The following is a 16,314-nucleotide window of genomic DNA, read 5'->3' as shown; positions in this document are numbered from 1 at the left end:
TGACTCAATGTAAATCAGCCTTTATAACACGACATTCCTTTATATATGTATAGATATAGATTCCGCTTACCTTATGGCCCCTACCGGCATAACTGAAAAATATAACTAGCCAGGTACTTACTTCAAGCAGCTGTGTGCACAAACCAATGTTACTCAAATAATGTCGGCTTATTTACTCATATGTCGTATATAAGCGGTATGTAGCCTTAATTAGGCAAAATATTCACACAATATTCAGTCGAAAAGTGGTCAAAATGGGTAGGCTAGTGGTTTTATTGTGTTTGGTAAGTTAATCAAATTCAAATCTTTATTGCAAACTGAGTTATAAGTTGACCCCTGCGGGGCCCAGAAGGGTCAAAGCCTGCTGGGGCTGCGGGATGGTTCGAAAGAGTTACCGCGGCCCTGGTACATTAAAGGCCTACGACGGAACACGACGGTTTTTAGTCAGTAAGAGTCTGACACTCCCTCACCGCTGCTAACCCACAGCGGGAGGGGTCATTTGATGCTTTTTGGCGTCGTTAACAAAAAAAAAGGCTATAAAGTTGAGGATCTTTTAACTAGATACGTTCGTAGAACGCGTTAAGCATTGCAATTTATACACTCAAACTCAAAAACGTTTATTATTCAAATTAGGCTGATAAGACAGCACTTTTCGAAAGTCAAAAACAAAAGACAGCCCCCAAAACGCCCGCCCTTCACCACTTTCTATGTGTTATTGCTGGGAAGAAGAAGTGGAGCAACGAACTCCCCAGTAACACATGTCTGTCTGTTAGGTTAGAGAAAAACCTTTCAATCACTATCATCAAAATCAAAATCTTTTTACTTCTCATAGGCCTTTGCAGGCTCCTATGAAGCGTCACAAACAGTCTATTACATAACAATAGTAAACTGACAAAATTGTACGATGCAACTAAAAGTTAAACTGTAAATCTATACAATCCAAAGAAAGAAGAAAACTTATTATCATAATCCGCCTAGCCTTTTCCCAACTATGTTGGCGTTGGCTTCCAGTTTAATCGGATGCAGCAGAGTACTAGTGTGTTATAGAGCGACTGCCTACCTGACCTCCTCAACCCAGTTACCCGGCAATCCGATAATACTTTCAAGGCTGTAATGAGTAACTGCCTCGTTGGTCTAGTTGTCGCATAGTGCGACTGCTGTGCACGAGTTCGGGTTCGATTCCCAAGTCGAGACGAAATCCATCCGAATCTTTTAAGACTGGTTGTCAGATTTTCGGGCTTCTGACTACCTGTAAAGACTGTCAAGATGTTCAAATGACAGCCGGGCCCACTAATTTATCGTGCCTTCTGAAACACGGAGGAACTCGTCATGACAAGATGGTCACCCATTCACGCAGAAACCGCGCCTACAGTTACCGATCTTCGATTGGTCAACCCAAGCTGCTTTCACTGTTACAGCTTTTTTACCGTCCCACTGCTGGGCTGCGGCCTCCTCTCACACGGAGAAGGATTGAGCATTAATCACCAGGCTTGCTCAATGCGGGTTGGTGATTTCAGACTATATAGTCCAGGTTTCCTCGAGATGTTTTCCTTCACCTTTTATCAGCCATTGGTGTCTAAGTTATGCTTAGAAAGCGGCTTTTACTACATTTAATTTAAGAAATACCTAATGTAGTTTTCACAAAGAATTCATATGTATTTACGCATTTTTGTTTCAGATAAGCGTCTGTCATGGAAAGTTCAGTAAGTACCACTTTTAATGTCCTTTTTTAACTGTCTTTTTGGCCATGTAACACGGTTCGATTCCCATTCATTCGTTTTAGAAACTTTCACAAAGCAGCCCGGAGCCTCGAAGTTGGTAGCTGATACACCCGTGCATCGGAGAGCACTTTAATGTCGGACCTGCGCCTGATCTCTCGTGTCGAGTGACAGTCCGATCGCGCTAGGAGAGTGAAGGAATAGTGACTGCGCAGCTGGCTGATCTCCTTATACGAGAACAGCCACCGTGGCTGACAATCGGATAGGACAAGCCTGCTCTTCTCATAGCATAGAAGATGCACGTAGGAATGTAACAAGTCTGATAATAATTTCCTTTCACAGGTCTATTCTTCAACGACTTAGAAATGCCGTCTTCAAAGAATGCGGCTTCAAAACAAGCAGTAACCACGCCCAAAGCCAAGCCATCCATATTCGACCTTCCATCCATTTTCGATCCTCACAAGAAGGGAGCATCCACTCCTGATCCCATTTCCAATTTCGTGTCAAACGTGTTTAAACCACCGAAACCCGATGACAAGATATTTGGTTTGCCGAATATATTTTCGGCTTTCTTACCTTCAACACCGCAACCAGATAAATCGGTCAATGCCGTTCCTGGTTCGAATCCTGTAGGTAATCCTCCATCCGCCACTGGGGTAACTCCCCCATCTGCTGCCGGTGCTACTCCTCCCTCCGCCGCTGGGGTAACTCCCCCGTCTGCTGCTGGGGTAACTCCCCCGTCTGCCGCTGCTGCGACTACGCCAGCAGCAGGAGCTGTCACTACTCCCTGTCCTGCCGGTGCTACTACTCCCTCCGCCGCTGGCGTGACTCCTCCCTCCACCGCTGGCGTGACTACTCCCTCCGCCGCTGGCGTGACTACTCCCTCCGCCGCTGGCGTGACTCCTCCCTCCGCCGCTGGCGTGACTACTCCCTCCGCCGCTGGCGTGACTCCTCCCTCCGCCGCTGGCGTGACTACTCCCTCCGCCGCTGGCGTGACTACTCCCTCCGCCGCTGGCGTGACTCCTCCCTCCGCCGCTGGCGTGACTACTCCCTCCGCCGCTGGCGTGACTCCTCCCTCCGCCGCTGGCGTGACTACTCCCTCCGCCGCTGGCGTGACTACTCCCTCCGCCGCTGGCGTGACTCCTCCCTCCGCCGCTGGCGTGACTACTCCCTCCGTCGCCGGGGTAACTCCTCCATCTGCCGCCGGGGTAACTCCTCCCTCTGCCGCTGGGGTAACTCCTCCCTCCGCCGCTGGGGTAACTCCTCCCTCCGCCGCTGGCGTGACTACTCCCTCCGCCGCTGGCGTGACTACTCCCTCCGCCGCTGGCGTGACTACTCCCTCCGCCGCTGATGCGACCACGCCCGCGGCAGGTGCTGTCACTACTCCGTCTGCCGCTGGGGTAACAACCCCCCCTCCTGCCGGGGTAACAACTCCGTCTGCCCCAGGGGTAACACCCCCGTCTGCCGCAGGGGTAACTCCCCCTTCTGCAGCTGGCGTAACTCCTCCCTCCGCCTCTGATGCGACTACACCTGCGGTAGGAGCTGTCACCACTCCCTCTGCTGCCGGTGTTACTACGCCTGCACCGGGAGCAGTTACCACACCCTCTGCCGCCGGGGTTACTCCTCCGTCCGCCGCTGATGCGACCACGCCTGCAGTAGGTGCTGTCACTACTCCCTCCGCCGCTGGCGTGACTCCCCCGTCTGCCGCTGGCGTGACTCCCCCGTCCGCCGCTGGCGTGACTCCCCCGTCTGCCGCTGGCGTGACTCCCCCGTCCGCCGCTGGCGTGACTCCCCCGTCTGCCGCTGGCGTGACTCCCCCGTCTGCCGCTGGCGTGACTCCCCCGTCCGCCGCTGGCGTGACTCCCCCGTCTGCCGCTGGCGTGACTCCCCCGTCTGCCGCTGGCGTGACTCCCCCGTCCGCCGCTGGCGTGACTCCCCCGTCCGCCGCTGGCGTGACTCCCCCGTCTGCCGCTGGCGTGACTCCCCCGTCTGCCGCTGGCGTGACTCCCCCGTCTGCCGCTGGCGTGACTCCCCCGTCCGCCGCTGAGGTGACTCCCCCGTCTGCCGCCGGAGTAACTCCTCCTTCTCTTGCTGGCATCACTCCACCCTCCGCCGCTGGCATCACTCCTCCTTCCGCCGCTGGGGTAACTCCTCCTTCTCTCGCTGGCATCACTCCTCCCTCCGCCGCTGGGGTAACTACTCCTTCTCTCGCTGGCATCACTCCTCCCTCCGCCGCTGGGGTAACTCCTCCTTCTCTCGCTGGCATCACTCCTCCCTCCGCCGCTGGGGTAACTCCTCCTTCTCTCGCTGGCATCACTCCTCCCTCCGCCGCTGGGGTAACTCCTCCTTCTCTAGCTGGCATCACTCCTCCCTCCGCCGCTGGGGTAACTCCTCCTTCTCTCGCTGGCATCACTCCTCCCTCCGCCGCTGGGGTAACTCCTCCTTCCCTCGCTGGCATCACTCCTCCTTCCGCTGCCGGGGTAACTCCGCCCTCCGCCCTAACTCCCCCCGCAGCACCTGGGTTAGGAAGTCCTCCATCCGTCCCCGGATTGCCGTCTGGCTTTCCTCAAATACCTGGAGCTGGGGGTATTGGAGACTTGGCGCAAGGATTTGCAAGTATACCTGCAGGTAAAGTATAAAATTTTGATTTATGTAAGCCTTTTTTGAGTGGGAAATATTTAAAAGACCCCCCCGCTGTGGGTGCAGCGTAAGGGAGTGTCAGACTCTTACTGACTAAACCCCACCATGTTCCTTCTTAAGCCTTTTATGTACCAGCGCCGCGGTAACTCGCGCGAACAATCCCGCAGCAATTTGTATGAACCTTAGATCCATTTGCACTGATAACATTAACGTCCGCTTTTCTTAAAATAACTGTTTACTTATTTAACGTGAAAATTGTGAATTTGTTTTTTTAGAAAACTGACTGCTTTCGTCGAACTTTAGAGTCCATTTTACTAGTTTAGTTCTCTCTGTTTTTATACACTTACCTATTACATAATTTACCTTCCAGGTGCTGCGACAGCGATGGCAGGAAAAGCAGCTGAAATAGCAGGTAATTATTGACATTCCACTTGGTGCGGCACTGTCGCATACTGCATGTATCAGAGAAGATGGTAGCGTGATCACCAAAATTACGCTTAGACTGTTTTGCATTAAAATAATTTATATGCTGGGATGTTGAGTCTTCGTTAACTGCTGAGACAGGGCTGTAGTCTGAAAGGCTGGCTATTACCTCGGACAAAGGACAGCATGGCCATCCAACGAGGTAATGCTGCCAGCCTCTTGGGTACGCTCCCAGTTGACAGCGATGGGGATGAATTTTTTGACGCAAAGTCAAAGTCAAAGTCAAAATCATTTATTAAAATAGGCTAATACGATTAGCACTTTTTAACGTCAAAATTTTACAAGAATGACAGCACCCCCAAAACGCCCCCCTTTCACCACTTCCTAGTGTTATGGCTGGAAAGAAGAAGCGGTGAAGAACAAACTTCCCAGCAACACAGCTGTCTATTACAATTTAATTATTATTAATTTATTTTACAGTTATACAATTCAATTCTATTTATTATTAATTTAAAACACCGAATAATACAAAATAAAATAAAGCACTTTTGTTCCACTTCAGAGCTGCCATCTGCGTTTATCTGTGAAATAATCATTAACATTATAATATGCCTTTTTAACAAGAATTTCTTTAATTTTATTTTTAAAAGAACTGTCCGTTAATTCCAACAGATGAACCGGAATTCTGTTATAAATGCGTACACAAAGCCCCACAAATGAACCGTGTACCTTATGTAAACGATAATTAGGTGCGGTTAACTTGTGTTTATTTCTAGTATTAAAATGATGTACGTCGCTGTTTTTACTATATGAATCTAGGTTTTGCCTTACGTATATTATATTGGCATAAATGTATTGAGACGCCACAGTCAGAATACCAATATCCTTAAACCTTTCCCTAAGGGAGACTCTAGCACCAAGTTTGTATATAGCACGGACAGCGCGCTTCTGTAGTACGAAAACATTCTCGATATCGGCAGCATTGCCCCACATAAGAATTCCGTAGGACATGATGCAGTGAAAATAGCTAAAGTACACTAAACGCGCCGTGGCTACATCGGTGAGAGCTCTTACTTTCCTGACAGCGTACGCAGCAGAGCTTAATTTACCCGTGATGCCAGTTATATGCTCACCCCATTGAATTTTGGAGTCTACTGTTATCCCTAGAAAAGTCGTAGCATGTACCGTTTCAAGTTCCTCATTGTTCAAAATTACACCGGGACCGAGATTTTTTACATTGGGCAAAGCAAATTTAATACATTTTGTTTTCTTCGTATTCAAAACTAAATTATTGGCTGTAAACCATTGCGTTACTAGTGAAAGACACGAATTCACGTCATCAAAATCTACTCTATTCCTATCAACTTTAAAAATTAGAGACGTGTCATCAGCAAACAATACTACATCACACAATGATTTTAAATAATATGGCAAGTCATTAATGTATACAAGAAACAAAAATGGACCTAAAATCGACCCTTGCGGTACGCCCAAACGAACGGGTAGATTGGAAGATTTGACACCATTAACGTCAACACATTGCATTCTACCGCTTAAATATGAGCTAATAACACTAAGTGCGCTGTCTCTAATACCATAGTACTTTAGCTTCTGGGTAAGCGTTTCATGTTGGACGCAGTCGAACGCCTTGGAAAGATCACAGAACACCCCGATAGCATTCTGTGACTTCTCCCACGCACTGAATATATGTTTCAGTAGAGCAACTCCGGCATCCGTTGTGGAGCGACCCTTTGTAAAACCGTATTGTTCCGCATGTAAAATATTGTATGAATTAAAATGCCGGAGGAGTTGATTTAAAATTAGCTTTTCAAAAATTTTGCTCAACGCGGGCAGAATTGAGATCGGTCTAAAGTTACCTAGATCGTTCTTGCTCCCGGATTTAAAGAGAGGTATAACTTTACTGTATTTCATAAGTTCAGGAAAGGTACCTGAGTCAATGCACTCATTAAATATACGAGCTAAATAGGGCGCAATATCGTCAATAATACAGTTTAAGACTTTAACAGAGATACCCCATAAATCACCTGTCTTTTTTGAATTTAATGACTTGAAGGTTCTTACTATGTCATAAGGTGAAATATAACTAAAGGTAAATGTGGCTTCACATTGACTAACACTACTACGTAAAAGTTTTTCGGCGTTGGTGGCAGAGGAGTCTAAGCCGCTAGTGGTCTTGATTGGAATATTAGAGAAGAATGTGTTAAATTCGCGAGCTACATCAGAATCTTTCTCATAAACTTGATTCTCATTAATGATTTTATACTGATTATCACGCTGTTTGATTTTCCCGGTCTCGCTATTTATAATATTCCACGTCGCTTTTATTATACTCTTACTATTCTTAATTTTATTACTGAAATACATTGATTTTGCCGCATGACAAACTTTTTTAAACAATTTAGAATAATTCCTAACAAATCTAATAAAATTTTCATCAAAATTATAATTTTTCATTTCATACAACTCATACAGCTTAGCTCTACTCTTGTAAATGCCGGGGGTAGCCCACTCATTGAAGTTAGCCGTTTCTTTTAGTACGAGCGTTTTGGTTTTAAAACTAGAATTAAATTCGTATTTTATTATATCAAATAGTGCTCCGTACATTAAATGGGGATTGTTTTTATTTAATATTTCACTGTCTAGTTTCGCGTTAATATTATTTTTAAAACTATTAAAACGACTGGTTGTTAAGGGCCGACATGTTATTTCCCGCTTGATTTTATTCTTTTTATCAGGAAACCGCGCCAGTTGACCACAATGATCGGAAGTTAGGCCATTGGTAATCAGAGTCTCTGTGGCGCTACAATTAGTAAATATATTATCTAAACAGGTTGACGAGGTTGCCGTAATTCGAGTTGGTTCTAGAAATAAATTTACTAAGTTAAATGATTTAAATAAGTTTAGCAACCTTGTAGTTAAAGAAGATGATTCTAAAATATTAACATTGAAGTCACCGCAAACTAAAAGTGATTTACTAGTGGAATTAAGTTTAGAGAGAGAATTTTCCATTACTGATTCAAAAGTGTTAAAATCACCTGAAGGAGGCCTGTATACACAAATTATAACAAACTGTTCCAGTTCAACACATGATAATTCTACATTGCGCTCGACTGATAATTTTACTATATCTGAACGTTCCTTACATTTTAAATTATTAGTTACAATTATAAGAGAGCCACCATGGATGGCTTCCTTTCTAACGAATGAACTTTGTACTGTATAATTACTGTTATTAAGGAATATTATTTCACTATTTCTGTGCCAGTGCTCAGTTATGCACATAACTTGTACCATATAATGTTCAATGAATAGACTTAATTCTAAATATTTGCCGGAAAGGCCCTGAATGTTTTGATGTACAACATTCAGTTGATGTGGCCCACCCTTTGTCGCACCATGTAGTTTAAACTATCAGGTGTATCAATAGTTGTATTAGTAGAACTACTAATATTATTAAAAGAAGAGGTTACCGTAGTAGAACCCGGGTCAATTTGTATATTATTTGCTATCAATATAGCAATTTGTCGTTTATAATAAAAACTAAGATACATTGTATCATTTGTCACTACAAAATTATTTATAAATTTATTTGTATCAAAGTACATTATTCTATTATTGTATTGCCTGGTTATATTGTACATTAATAGATTTAAATTAAATATGTACTGATTTTGTTCTATAGTAAAATTTTTAGAATATGGTAAGGCACAGATGATAAACTTGCAATTTGTTGTATTATTTAATTTTATCATTAATTCAACACAATCTATTATATTTTGTTTATTGACTGCTAGACTATCTCCAAATAGCATAATGGCAGTTGAAGTGGTATTAAGGTTTGTCAATTTAATTGTTTCTATTATTTCATTGTAGCTGGCACCGGGTGAACAATTGTTTATTATTTTACTTTTACAATATTGAGAGATTAATTTACCAAAACCAAGACCAAATCTATCAGAAAATATTTGTGATATATTGTTTTGATTTTCCGAATTATTATTATATGAAATGCTTGATGGTGGAATATTGCACTGAACATTGACAACAGGTGGTATTATGTCACTGCTCACTGCTGACTGCATAGTACTAGGCGATGTTAACTCTGGGACAGCTTGTACTGCTGGTTGTGAACAAGTACAGTTGGTATATTTATTTTTAAGAGAATCAAGACGGTCCATATTTTCACTACCTAACTGGAGCAGCTCATCGGTAGCCAAAATATGTGCCTTTACTTGATATTGGGCTGTCTCATATTTGTGTGTAATTTTTGTTAATTCGCGTTGCAGTTCAAGCATTTCCTGTTGCAGAACTAGTGTGTCTTGGTCATACATTAGCCTACTTTGTAAAAGTTGGTTAGTGCACAAATTTAACTGATTTTTTAATTCAACTTTAGTTTTAAGTAAATTATTTAATTTATGTGTGGATTTTTGTTTATGACACACTTTCTTAATTTTTTGTATCAATTTGTTTATTCTTATGTATTTTTTAATCTTTTTGTGACTCAAATTATTAATATGAGGTGGATTTGAAGTAACAAGCTCACTGAAAAGGCGGTGAGTGTCATCACTTTCCTGTTGTTGTTGGGTTTGCTTGAAGCATATTATTGACTTGTGAGCATCATTTAAGCTTGTCTCCAGTACCTTAATGCGACTCAAAGCCCTCTCATGAGCATCACTACATTCACTAAAAGAACCTACAAAATCCTGTAACCTATCCCGCTGATCCAGCACATCCATATATTGGATGTGTAATTCTGCAAGTTGAGACTTCAATTCAGAGTTTTTACTAATTATTTTCTGAATTTCTTCCTCGCTGTCATCACGTTCCCTTAACAGTTGTTGACAGAGCTCTTCGGATGTTTTGAGCTTTTCCAGGGCTAACTTCAGTTTCACCTCCATGTCCTTGGCAGTGGCCTTCCTTGTCATAACGAACATGGTGTCAGGTATTTACTGAAAGCGTGGAGTAAACAAGATGAGAAAGACAGAAAAGAATAGTTTTAGGTAATAGGTTTAGGTGTTGGATTATTTAAAATATGAATTTAATAGTTTCAAGATTATATAGCATAGAACGCGTTTTAGTTGTAGTGTTTTTTTTTTGTTTTACTAGAATAGTTTTTTTCATATGTGTATTGTAAACTAGCTTTCTTTCTTCTTTTTTTACTATTTAAGAAATGAAATTGTGAAAGTATTTCGACTCTGAACTGGCCAGTCCGAGGGGGAGGGTATTATAAATAAGTTTTATCTAAATTTTATTTTTATGTACTTCAGATACTGCAGCAGATTTAACTGGAAAAGCAGCCAACGCCGCAGGTAATTTTTATTATCATCATTAATTTAAGAGCCCAGCTCTTGTCGGTGCAGCTCCTTCCATTTACACCTATCTAGCGCCAACTCCTGAACTTCCTTATAAGTCACAACCTTCACCTTTTCTTTAATTTGCTTGATGTAGCTATACCTTGGACGAACCCTTCTCCTTTTTCCTTCGACCTTCCCTAATTCCCTTCCACGATGTTTTTGATTAAATCGTCATGACGTATCAGGTGTCCCTTCATTTTTAGGGTTCCGTATCCAAAGGGTAAAAAGGGACCCTATTGTTTTCGCTCCTCTGTCCGTCCGTCCGTCTGTCACCAGGCTGTATCTCATGAACCGTGATAGTTAGAGAGCTGAAATTTTCAGAGATGATGTATTTTTGTTGCCGCTATAACAACAAATACTGAAAACTCGAATTAGATAAATATTTTGGGGGGCTCCCATACAACAAACTTTTTTTTTTGTCCGTTTTACAAATCGGTACGGAACCCTACGTGCGCGAGTCCCGCACCCAGGACTGTTTCGTACAATTTCATGACAGAATTCTAAAGTTCATTTCGTTCAGCGCTGATAAATCTCCGTCCACCTTTACATTCCTATTGCCACATACTAATAATAAAATTATTATTTTTAGTTGGAGTAGCTGCAGACTGGGCTGGCAAAGCATCTAATTTAGCAGGTAAGCTTCAAAATTCACTATCGGCCTTCCATCATCTGCCGAGCCTTTTCCCAACTATGTTGGAGTCGGCTTCCAGTCTAAACGAATGCAGCTGAGAGTCAGTGTGCTATAAGGGGCAACTATCTACCTGGGGCCCGATTCTCCTAAGTTAATAATGTCAAAATTGAATAGAAACCGAATCGCAATATGATCGCAATAGCAGTTTTAACCATATTGGACATTCTGCTACTAAAATAAGACCAATCGTATTCCAACGGCATTCGATTAGTTTGCGATTGGTCTGCTATTTTGGTGATTTTGGTCTATACGGTAGTTTGCTATACGATCATATTGCAATCGTAAATCATTTGCAGACAAAATGATTCATTATTGAACGACAGAAAAAGGATAAAAACGTTTATTTCAAAGAAAAAATAGCGGAATGCCACATACGCTTCAATCGTAATTTAGTCGTGATTGGATCGCAGTCGAATGTGAACGTATGTCGCTTAAGTAAAATTAGGAGAATCGGGCCCCTGACCTCCTCAACCCAGTTACTGGTAAGACTGGTCTAACAAAATATCCACCGAAAGTTTAGCAGTGTATAATTCATCATCATCCTCCTGCCTTTATCCCAATCTTATTTGGGGTCGGCGCAGCATGTTTTCTCCTTCTATCTGCCGTCATCTCACAAGAAACATTATTTCTTACCTCGATTTTGGTGGCTTAGGTAAAGCACGAACCTCTCAAGTATGAGTGTGTGTTCGATTCCAGGTCAGGCAAGCAAGTACCAATGCAACTTTTCTAGGTTTGTATGTGTAACTTTCTAAGTACATATATCTTGGACAATGACTGATTTAGGGTCAATTCCCACTGAAAGAGCAGCGGCCGGCAGCGGCCGTAAGAGCACGGACAATATAAGAGCGCGGCCCGCCGCGCTCGCGCTCAATCACTTGCATTTACGGCCGCTGCTCTTTCAGTGGGGATTGACCCTAAAGGTGAAGGAAAACATCTCGAGGAAACCTGGACTATGAAGTCTGAAACTAGTAACCCGCATTGAGCAAGCGTGGTGATTAACGCTCAATCCTTCTCCGCGTGAGAGGAGGCCGCAGCCCAGCAGTGGGACGATAAAAAGGCTGATGGTAGATATAGACTTTTACATAATCCATCCATCGTTTCTTTGGTCGTCTTCTTCCACTATCCACCCACATTCATATTTTTTGTTATTTATATTTATTTTCATTGTTTCAGGCACATTTTTAGGCTGAACGAAGAATAGCCATGACTGTAAATTATATTACATCTAAGGAGAAATAAAAATCAAAATTTCATATTTGGAGTTTTATTTTTCTAGCAATCTACCTTTTTGAGATACCTATATATTTTAAGGAAATTGATATTAATAAAAAACAGAAAATTCCATAGAAAATTTTAATCATATCGCCCTAACAGTATAGATAGCTATAATTAGCCTAATTACTTTTACACAAGTATTTATAAAAAAAAAGCGCTTAATGGAATCCAGTCGTGTCCAAAGGGCTGGTCTATACTTCGGTCAAAGAATATGCATTGCCATCCAGCGTGGCAATGCAGCCAGCCTTTTGGGCACGATCCCCGCTGACAGCAATGCGGATGAATATTTTATACATTCATACAAATGGTAAAAATATGTTATGTAAAATATATAGTTTAAATATGTATTTTCTTACACATACCAAGATATTTTTACCATTGAAGTAACATTTATATTTCATTACATAACCTATTGATTGCATATTTTCTAATTTACGCTAAAAAAAACCATATAAATCTACAGGCACTTACAACATTGGCTAATATTATACATATTTAGTGAAGACATTTTATTTTTAATTGAAAGTCATGATACATGTCACAGTAATCTGGTTGAAATTGCTATTTGAGTGAATGACTAGGCCGAACGTTGAACAAGCGTCATTCAACATCTTACTTCATCTTTCGTGTCGATGGCATGTCTTATAGTGAGACTATCCTATGTCAGCCCAATATGCCGCCACAGCGAGAGCACGGCCGGATGCGCTCATTAAGTCCTCCCGCGAGCAAGTTTCGAGCACAGTGGATTCATTCAATCAAATAGCAGTTGAAACCAGATATACATACATTACATATTTACCTAAGCTGCTTGTTTGACAGTACGTTATTTTAGACATAAAATTATTCTCATATATCTCAGATATTCATAGCTTCATAGCATGCCATTTACATTAAAAATGTCTCTTAATATATTATGTACAATGTATAAAATAGATCATTATTATCATAATATTGGTGTTCTACAGTATCTATTTATTGCTTGACAAGGCTACATTAATTTAAGGCGAGGAACAATAATTTCAGGCATGTTAAATTTGTCTAGTTAGTTTCAATAACCGATCCATGATTTGCGATTAGAGAGATTGAATTTTGTCATAATAATAATATGAAGTAATTGTGTCATTCTCATATAAGATCAGCCAGCTGCGCAGGACATATTATAGTGCACGAGCATTTGCTTGGACACAGGTGCACTCACTATTCCTTCACTCTAATAGCCTGATGGGACGGTAATCCGACACCACAGGAGATATTAGAATTTTGATAAAGCTCGATATGATTGACATCAAACGATCTCTAACCACAAAAAATCGATAGATTAGATATAGAAATCAACAGTACCTTATATAAAATGAAGTATCCCACTACCGTATTTACACATAAGGTTTGTAGTATGAACAGAAATACATATAAAAATGCTCTTAATATCTGAGTTAAGGACTGTCTGCCGCCGAATGTGAGCAGGCTCACTGTGAGCCCCAGTCTAAACGTGAAAATAAACAATATTTTTCGTTCACATTATGCTGAAAATACGCAACAATACGCTAAGCATAGCGTAATAACATATCGTCGGTTAGATGTGAACGAAAAAGTGAATATGAATGGTAATACAATAAATTGCGTAACGTTCGCTCACATTCGGCGGCTAACAGTCAGTTTGGTTTGAACACAGCCTAATATCTATAAACTATAAACAATTGATTAGTGCCCAAGACGCAAAAATGACTATTTTAGGACCAATTTTGAATCTTAAACTTAACTTTTGAAAAAATAATCAGTTTTGTTTTATTTATTTTTTTATGTATATGGAACCTGTTGTACGTCTATGATAGCTACCTGTACTTTAAAATAGAGTATATTGTATGCAATAGATATTTTGAAAACAGTAGCTGCCTCGGAGGAAGCAAAGATAGCGCAGTTGCCATAAGAAGCTGACTACATATTTGTTAACCCGTACTATAATGGTATGACTTTTAGTTTGAACTGTAGTCCTAGTGCGCCGTTTTCATTGTATAAGTTAAAAGTTGATAAAAATAATATAATTGGCACAAACTTTAGCAAATGCCATAGGCAATCCATAGACATGAATACTATGATATACTCTATGCTAGCTTATTTGCCGCCAATTTAATATCATTGTGTTATTTTGATTCGAGTTAAGTGCCCAATGTTGGTTGAGTTGAGGATCTTGAGAAACCATACTCCTCGGGTCCTACAATACAATGGTCCTAGTTACTTTAGTGATTGGTCATCCATCATAGCATTTCGAAAGTGTTGTGTTGGTGATTGCGAATCTACAAGTAACTCTCATAAACTGTTTTACATAATAAACGATAATTTAAGGAACTTGTGGTTGTCATTCCTAATTCCTACAAACCCTAACTTACTTGGACTCACTAAAAATCAGTTAAGAAACAAATTTGTTTGTGACAAGCATTTTGATAGAACACAGTTTGATGATCGTGGAGTCAGGAATCGTTATTCATATCCCTGTCTGTTTACGCGGACAGATATACTGCACGGCGTTTTACAACTTAGTAAATTTTTTTTGGTCGCATTAGGTCCATTAATTATGGGAACGTAAATCCTGATGTACATACCTTCACATATACCTTTAAATCCTTAGTTTTAGGCAATATTTTAAGCCCTAACTCCAAATTTTGTAATTGTGAAGAAGACGATGGCGACTTGCGTATAGATTTAAATTATTTATTTAGTTCATTGCAGTCACAAGACGAAAATGTTTCACCGAACTCAATATCGCTATTTTGAAATATTCTACGTCTGCTAATACATATTTCAAGATACATTAGCAAAGAAAATATTTTGAGAAATATTAGCAGACGAAATAGCGTCGAAAGAGTTGTAGAAGAAAGAGTGAGAGTACAGGTTCAGCCTATACTGCGGGGTATATATATAGGAAAATTACAAAAAAATAATTGCAAAGAGTGTATTAGAAGTTACAAAACGACTGAAATCCAAGGGACACACAAATATGTACAATATAGAGAGTACAAAAGATTCAAAAATAATAATTTGGCATATCCCAAAGAAAATTTGCTTATTTTGTATCGAGAATGCGTTCAAGAAATTCATGATTACTTAAATATTAAAGGCCATAAGAGGAATATAAAAAGAAACTTAAAAGAAATACTTAAGGCGAGGCTGTCTTTTGTAAATTTGACGTTCAAAAACTGCTGATTTTCAGCCTACTTTGAATAAATTACTTTTGATTTTGGAGGTTAGGTCAAGCGACGTAAGTCTTTTAAAATTAGGGATATTCTTATTGAAAAGGCTTATTACAATGATTATTTTACAGATAAACGCAGATAACAGCTCTGAAGTGGACAAAAAGTGTGTTTTTTTTTGTGGTTTAAACAATTTTGTATTGTATTTTTGTTAAATAATTACAACTAAATTGTAATAGACAGCCGTGTTGCTGGGAAGTTTGTGGTTCACCGCTTCTTCTTCCCAGCAATAACACACAGGAAGTGGTGAAAGGGGGGCGTTTAGGGGGTGCTGTCATTTTGTAATTTTGACGTGAAGAAGTGCTATACTAATTAGCCTACTTTAATAAACGATTTAGACTTTTTTCTGTATAACGGTGGGAATAAATTTATCTAGCAGTCGGGTTACACGGCTTAAAATGTTAAGCACGGAAAAGTGACGGCCTAACGTTTTAACAACGGAAACAAATTGCGGACTAGCGTGTTCAAACTTCAAACTTCAAATATTTATTGCAATCGTGAGTGTTACAAGGTGTTCGCTACGGCCTAACGTGTTAACTACGGAAAAAAGTGACGACTTAACATTTTAAGCACGGAAACAATGATGGCTTAACGTGTTAAGCACGGAAAAATTACGACTCAACGTGTTGAGCGCGGAAAAATTACGACTCAACGTGTTGAGCGCGGAAAAAATTACGGCTTATCATTTTAAGCACGGAAAAAGTCACGGCTTTTTTAAGCACGGAAAAAAGTAGCTAACAATAGTAGCAGATTGTGTATAACCTGAGCTACGGCATCTCTTCCGGGAAACTGGAAGAAAAACCTACAAAAAAAAATTGTTTTAAGTAATTCGCCGAGGCATTTGTGGCCTCGGGAGCTACATTTTGAAGAAGTGATATGTGCAAAACCCATTACTGTAAAGAAAACGTCGGAAATGTTTTCTCAAGCGACCCGGCTAAAAATAA

The 16,314-nt window shown here is 40.8% G+C and overlaps 3 protein-coding genes across 4 annotated transcripts; 1 reads left to right on the top strand and 2 right to left on the bottom strand.

The window, feature by feature from the left end:
• Positions 1-142: 142 nt before the first annotated feature.
• LOC124644524 (nascent polypeptide-associated complex subunit alpha, muscle-specific form-like) lies at positions 143-12,100 on the top strand. Its single transcript, XM_047183954.1, has 7 exons — positions 143-284; positions 1,679-1,703; positions 2,061-4,346; positions 4,729-4,770; positions 10,070-10,111; positions 10,746-10,790; positions 12,021-12,100. Exons 1-7 carry the CDS (start codon positions 255-257, stop codon positions 12,035-12,037), a joined length of 2,487 nt encoding a protein of 828 aa, XP_047039910.1. The 5' UTR covers positions 143-254; the 3' UTR covers positions 12,038-12,100.
• Positions 5,303-9,849, bottom strand: LOC124644531. 2 transcript variants are annotated; one of them, XM_047183965.1, is made up of 2 exons: positions 9,513-9,846; positions 5,303-5,362 (listed from the first exon to the last, which is right to left on the bottom strand). In XM_047183965.1, exons 1-2 carry the CDS (start codon positions 9,734-9,736, stop codon positions 5,359-5,361), a joined length of 228 nt encoding a protein of 75 aa, XP_047039921.1. In that variant the 5' UTR covers positions 9,737-9,846; the 3' UTR covers positions 5,303-5,358. The 2 variants fall into 2 exon arrangements, with proteins under 2 accessions (XP_047039921.1, XP_047039920.1); XM_047183964.1 differs by having other exon boundaries at positions 5,307-5,362; positions 9,346-9,849.
• Positions 5,558-8,096, bottom strand: LOC124644527. Its single transcript, XM_047183958.1, has 2 exons — positions 7,006-8,096; positions 5,558-5,620 (listed from the first exon to the last, which is right to left on the bottom strand). Exons 1-2 carry the CDS (start codon positions 8,094-8,096, stop codon positions 5,587-5,589), a joined length of 1,125 nt encoding a protein of 374 aa, XP_047039914.1. The 3' UTR covers positions 5,558-5,586.
• Positions 12,101-16,314: the final 4,214 nt, after the last annotated feature.

Source organism: Helicoverpa zea, chromosome 30 (genome assembly GCF_022581195.2).
Source record: "Helicoverpa zea isolate HzStark_Cry1AcR chromosome 30, ilHelZeax1.1, whole genome shotgun sequence".
Classification (NCBI taxonomy): domain Eukaryota; kingdom Metazoa; phylum Arthropoda; class Insecta; order Lepidoptera; family Noctuidae; genus Helicoverpa; species Helicoverpa zea.
The sequence above is the reverse complement of the archived record's forward strand: the minus strand, read 5'-3'. Positions and strand labels throughout refer to the sequence as shown.

Bases quoted from the DNA above. Each gene is read 5' to 3' on its own strand.
- LOC124644524 (XM_047183954.1), top strand. From the start codon at position 255: ATGGGTAGGCTAGTGGTTTTATTGTGTTTG. The intron at 4,347-4,728 runs GTAAAGTATAAA...TTTACCTTCCAG, and splicing joins ATTTGCAAGTATACCTGCAG to GTGCTGCGACAGCGATGGCA. The intron at 4,771-10,069 runs GTAATTATTGAC...TATGTACTTCAG, and splicing joins AAAAGCAGCTGAAATAGCAG to ATACTGCAGCAGATTTAACT.
- LOC124644527 (XM_047183958.1), bottom strand. From the start codon at position 8,096: ATGGTACAAGTTATGTGCATAACTGAGCACTGGCACAGAAATAGTGAA. The intron at 5,621-7,005 runs TAACACATTCTT...TTTATGCCAATA, and splicing joins TCTGATGTAGCTCGCGAATT to TAATATACGTAAGGCAAAAC.
- LOC124644531 (XM_047183964.1), bottom strand. From the start codon at position 9,736: ATGTTCGTTATGACAAGGAAGGCCACTGCCAAGGACATGGAGGTGAAA. The intron at 5,363-9,345 runs GTGAGCTTGTTA...ATTATTTCACAG, and splicing joins TGACACTCACCGCCTTTTCA to ATAAACGCAGATGGCAGCTC.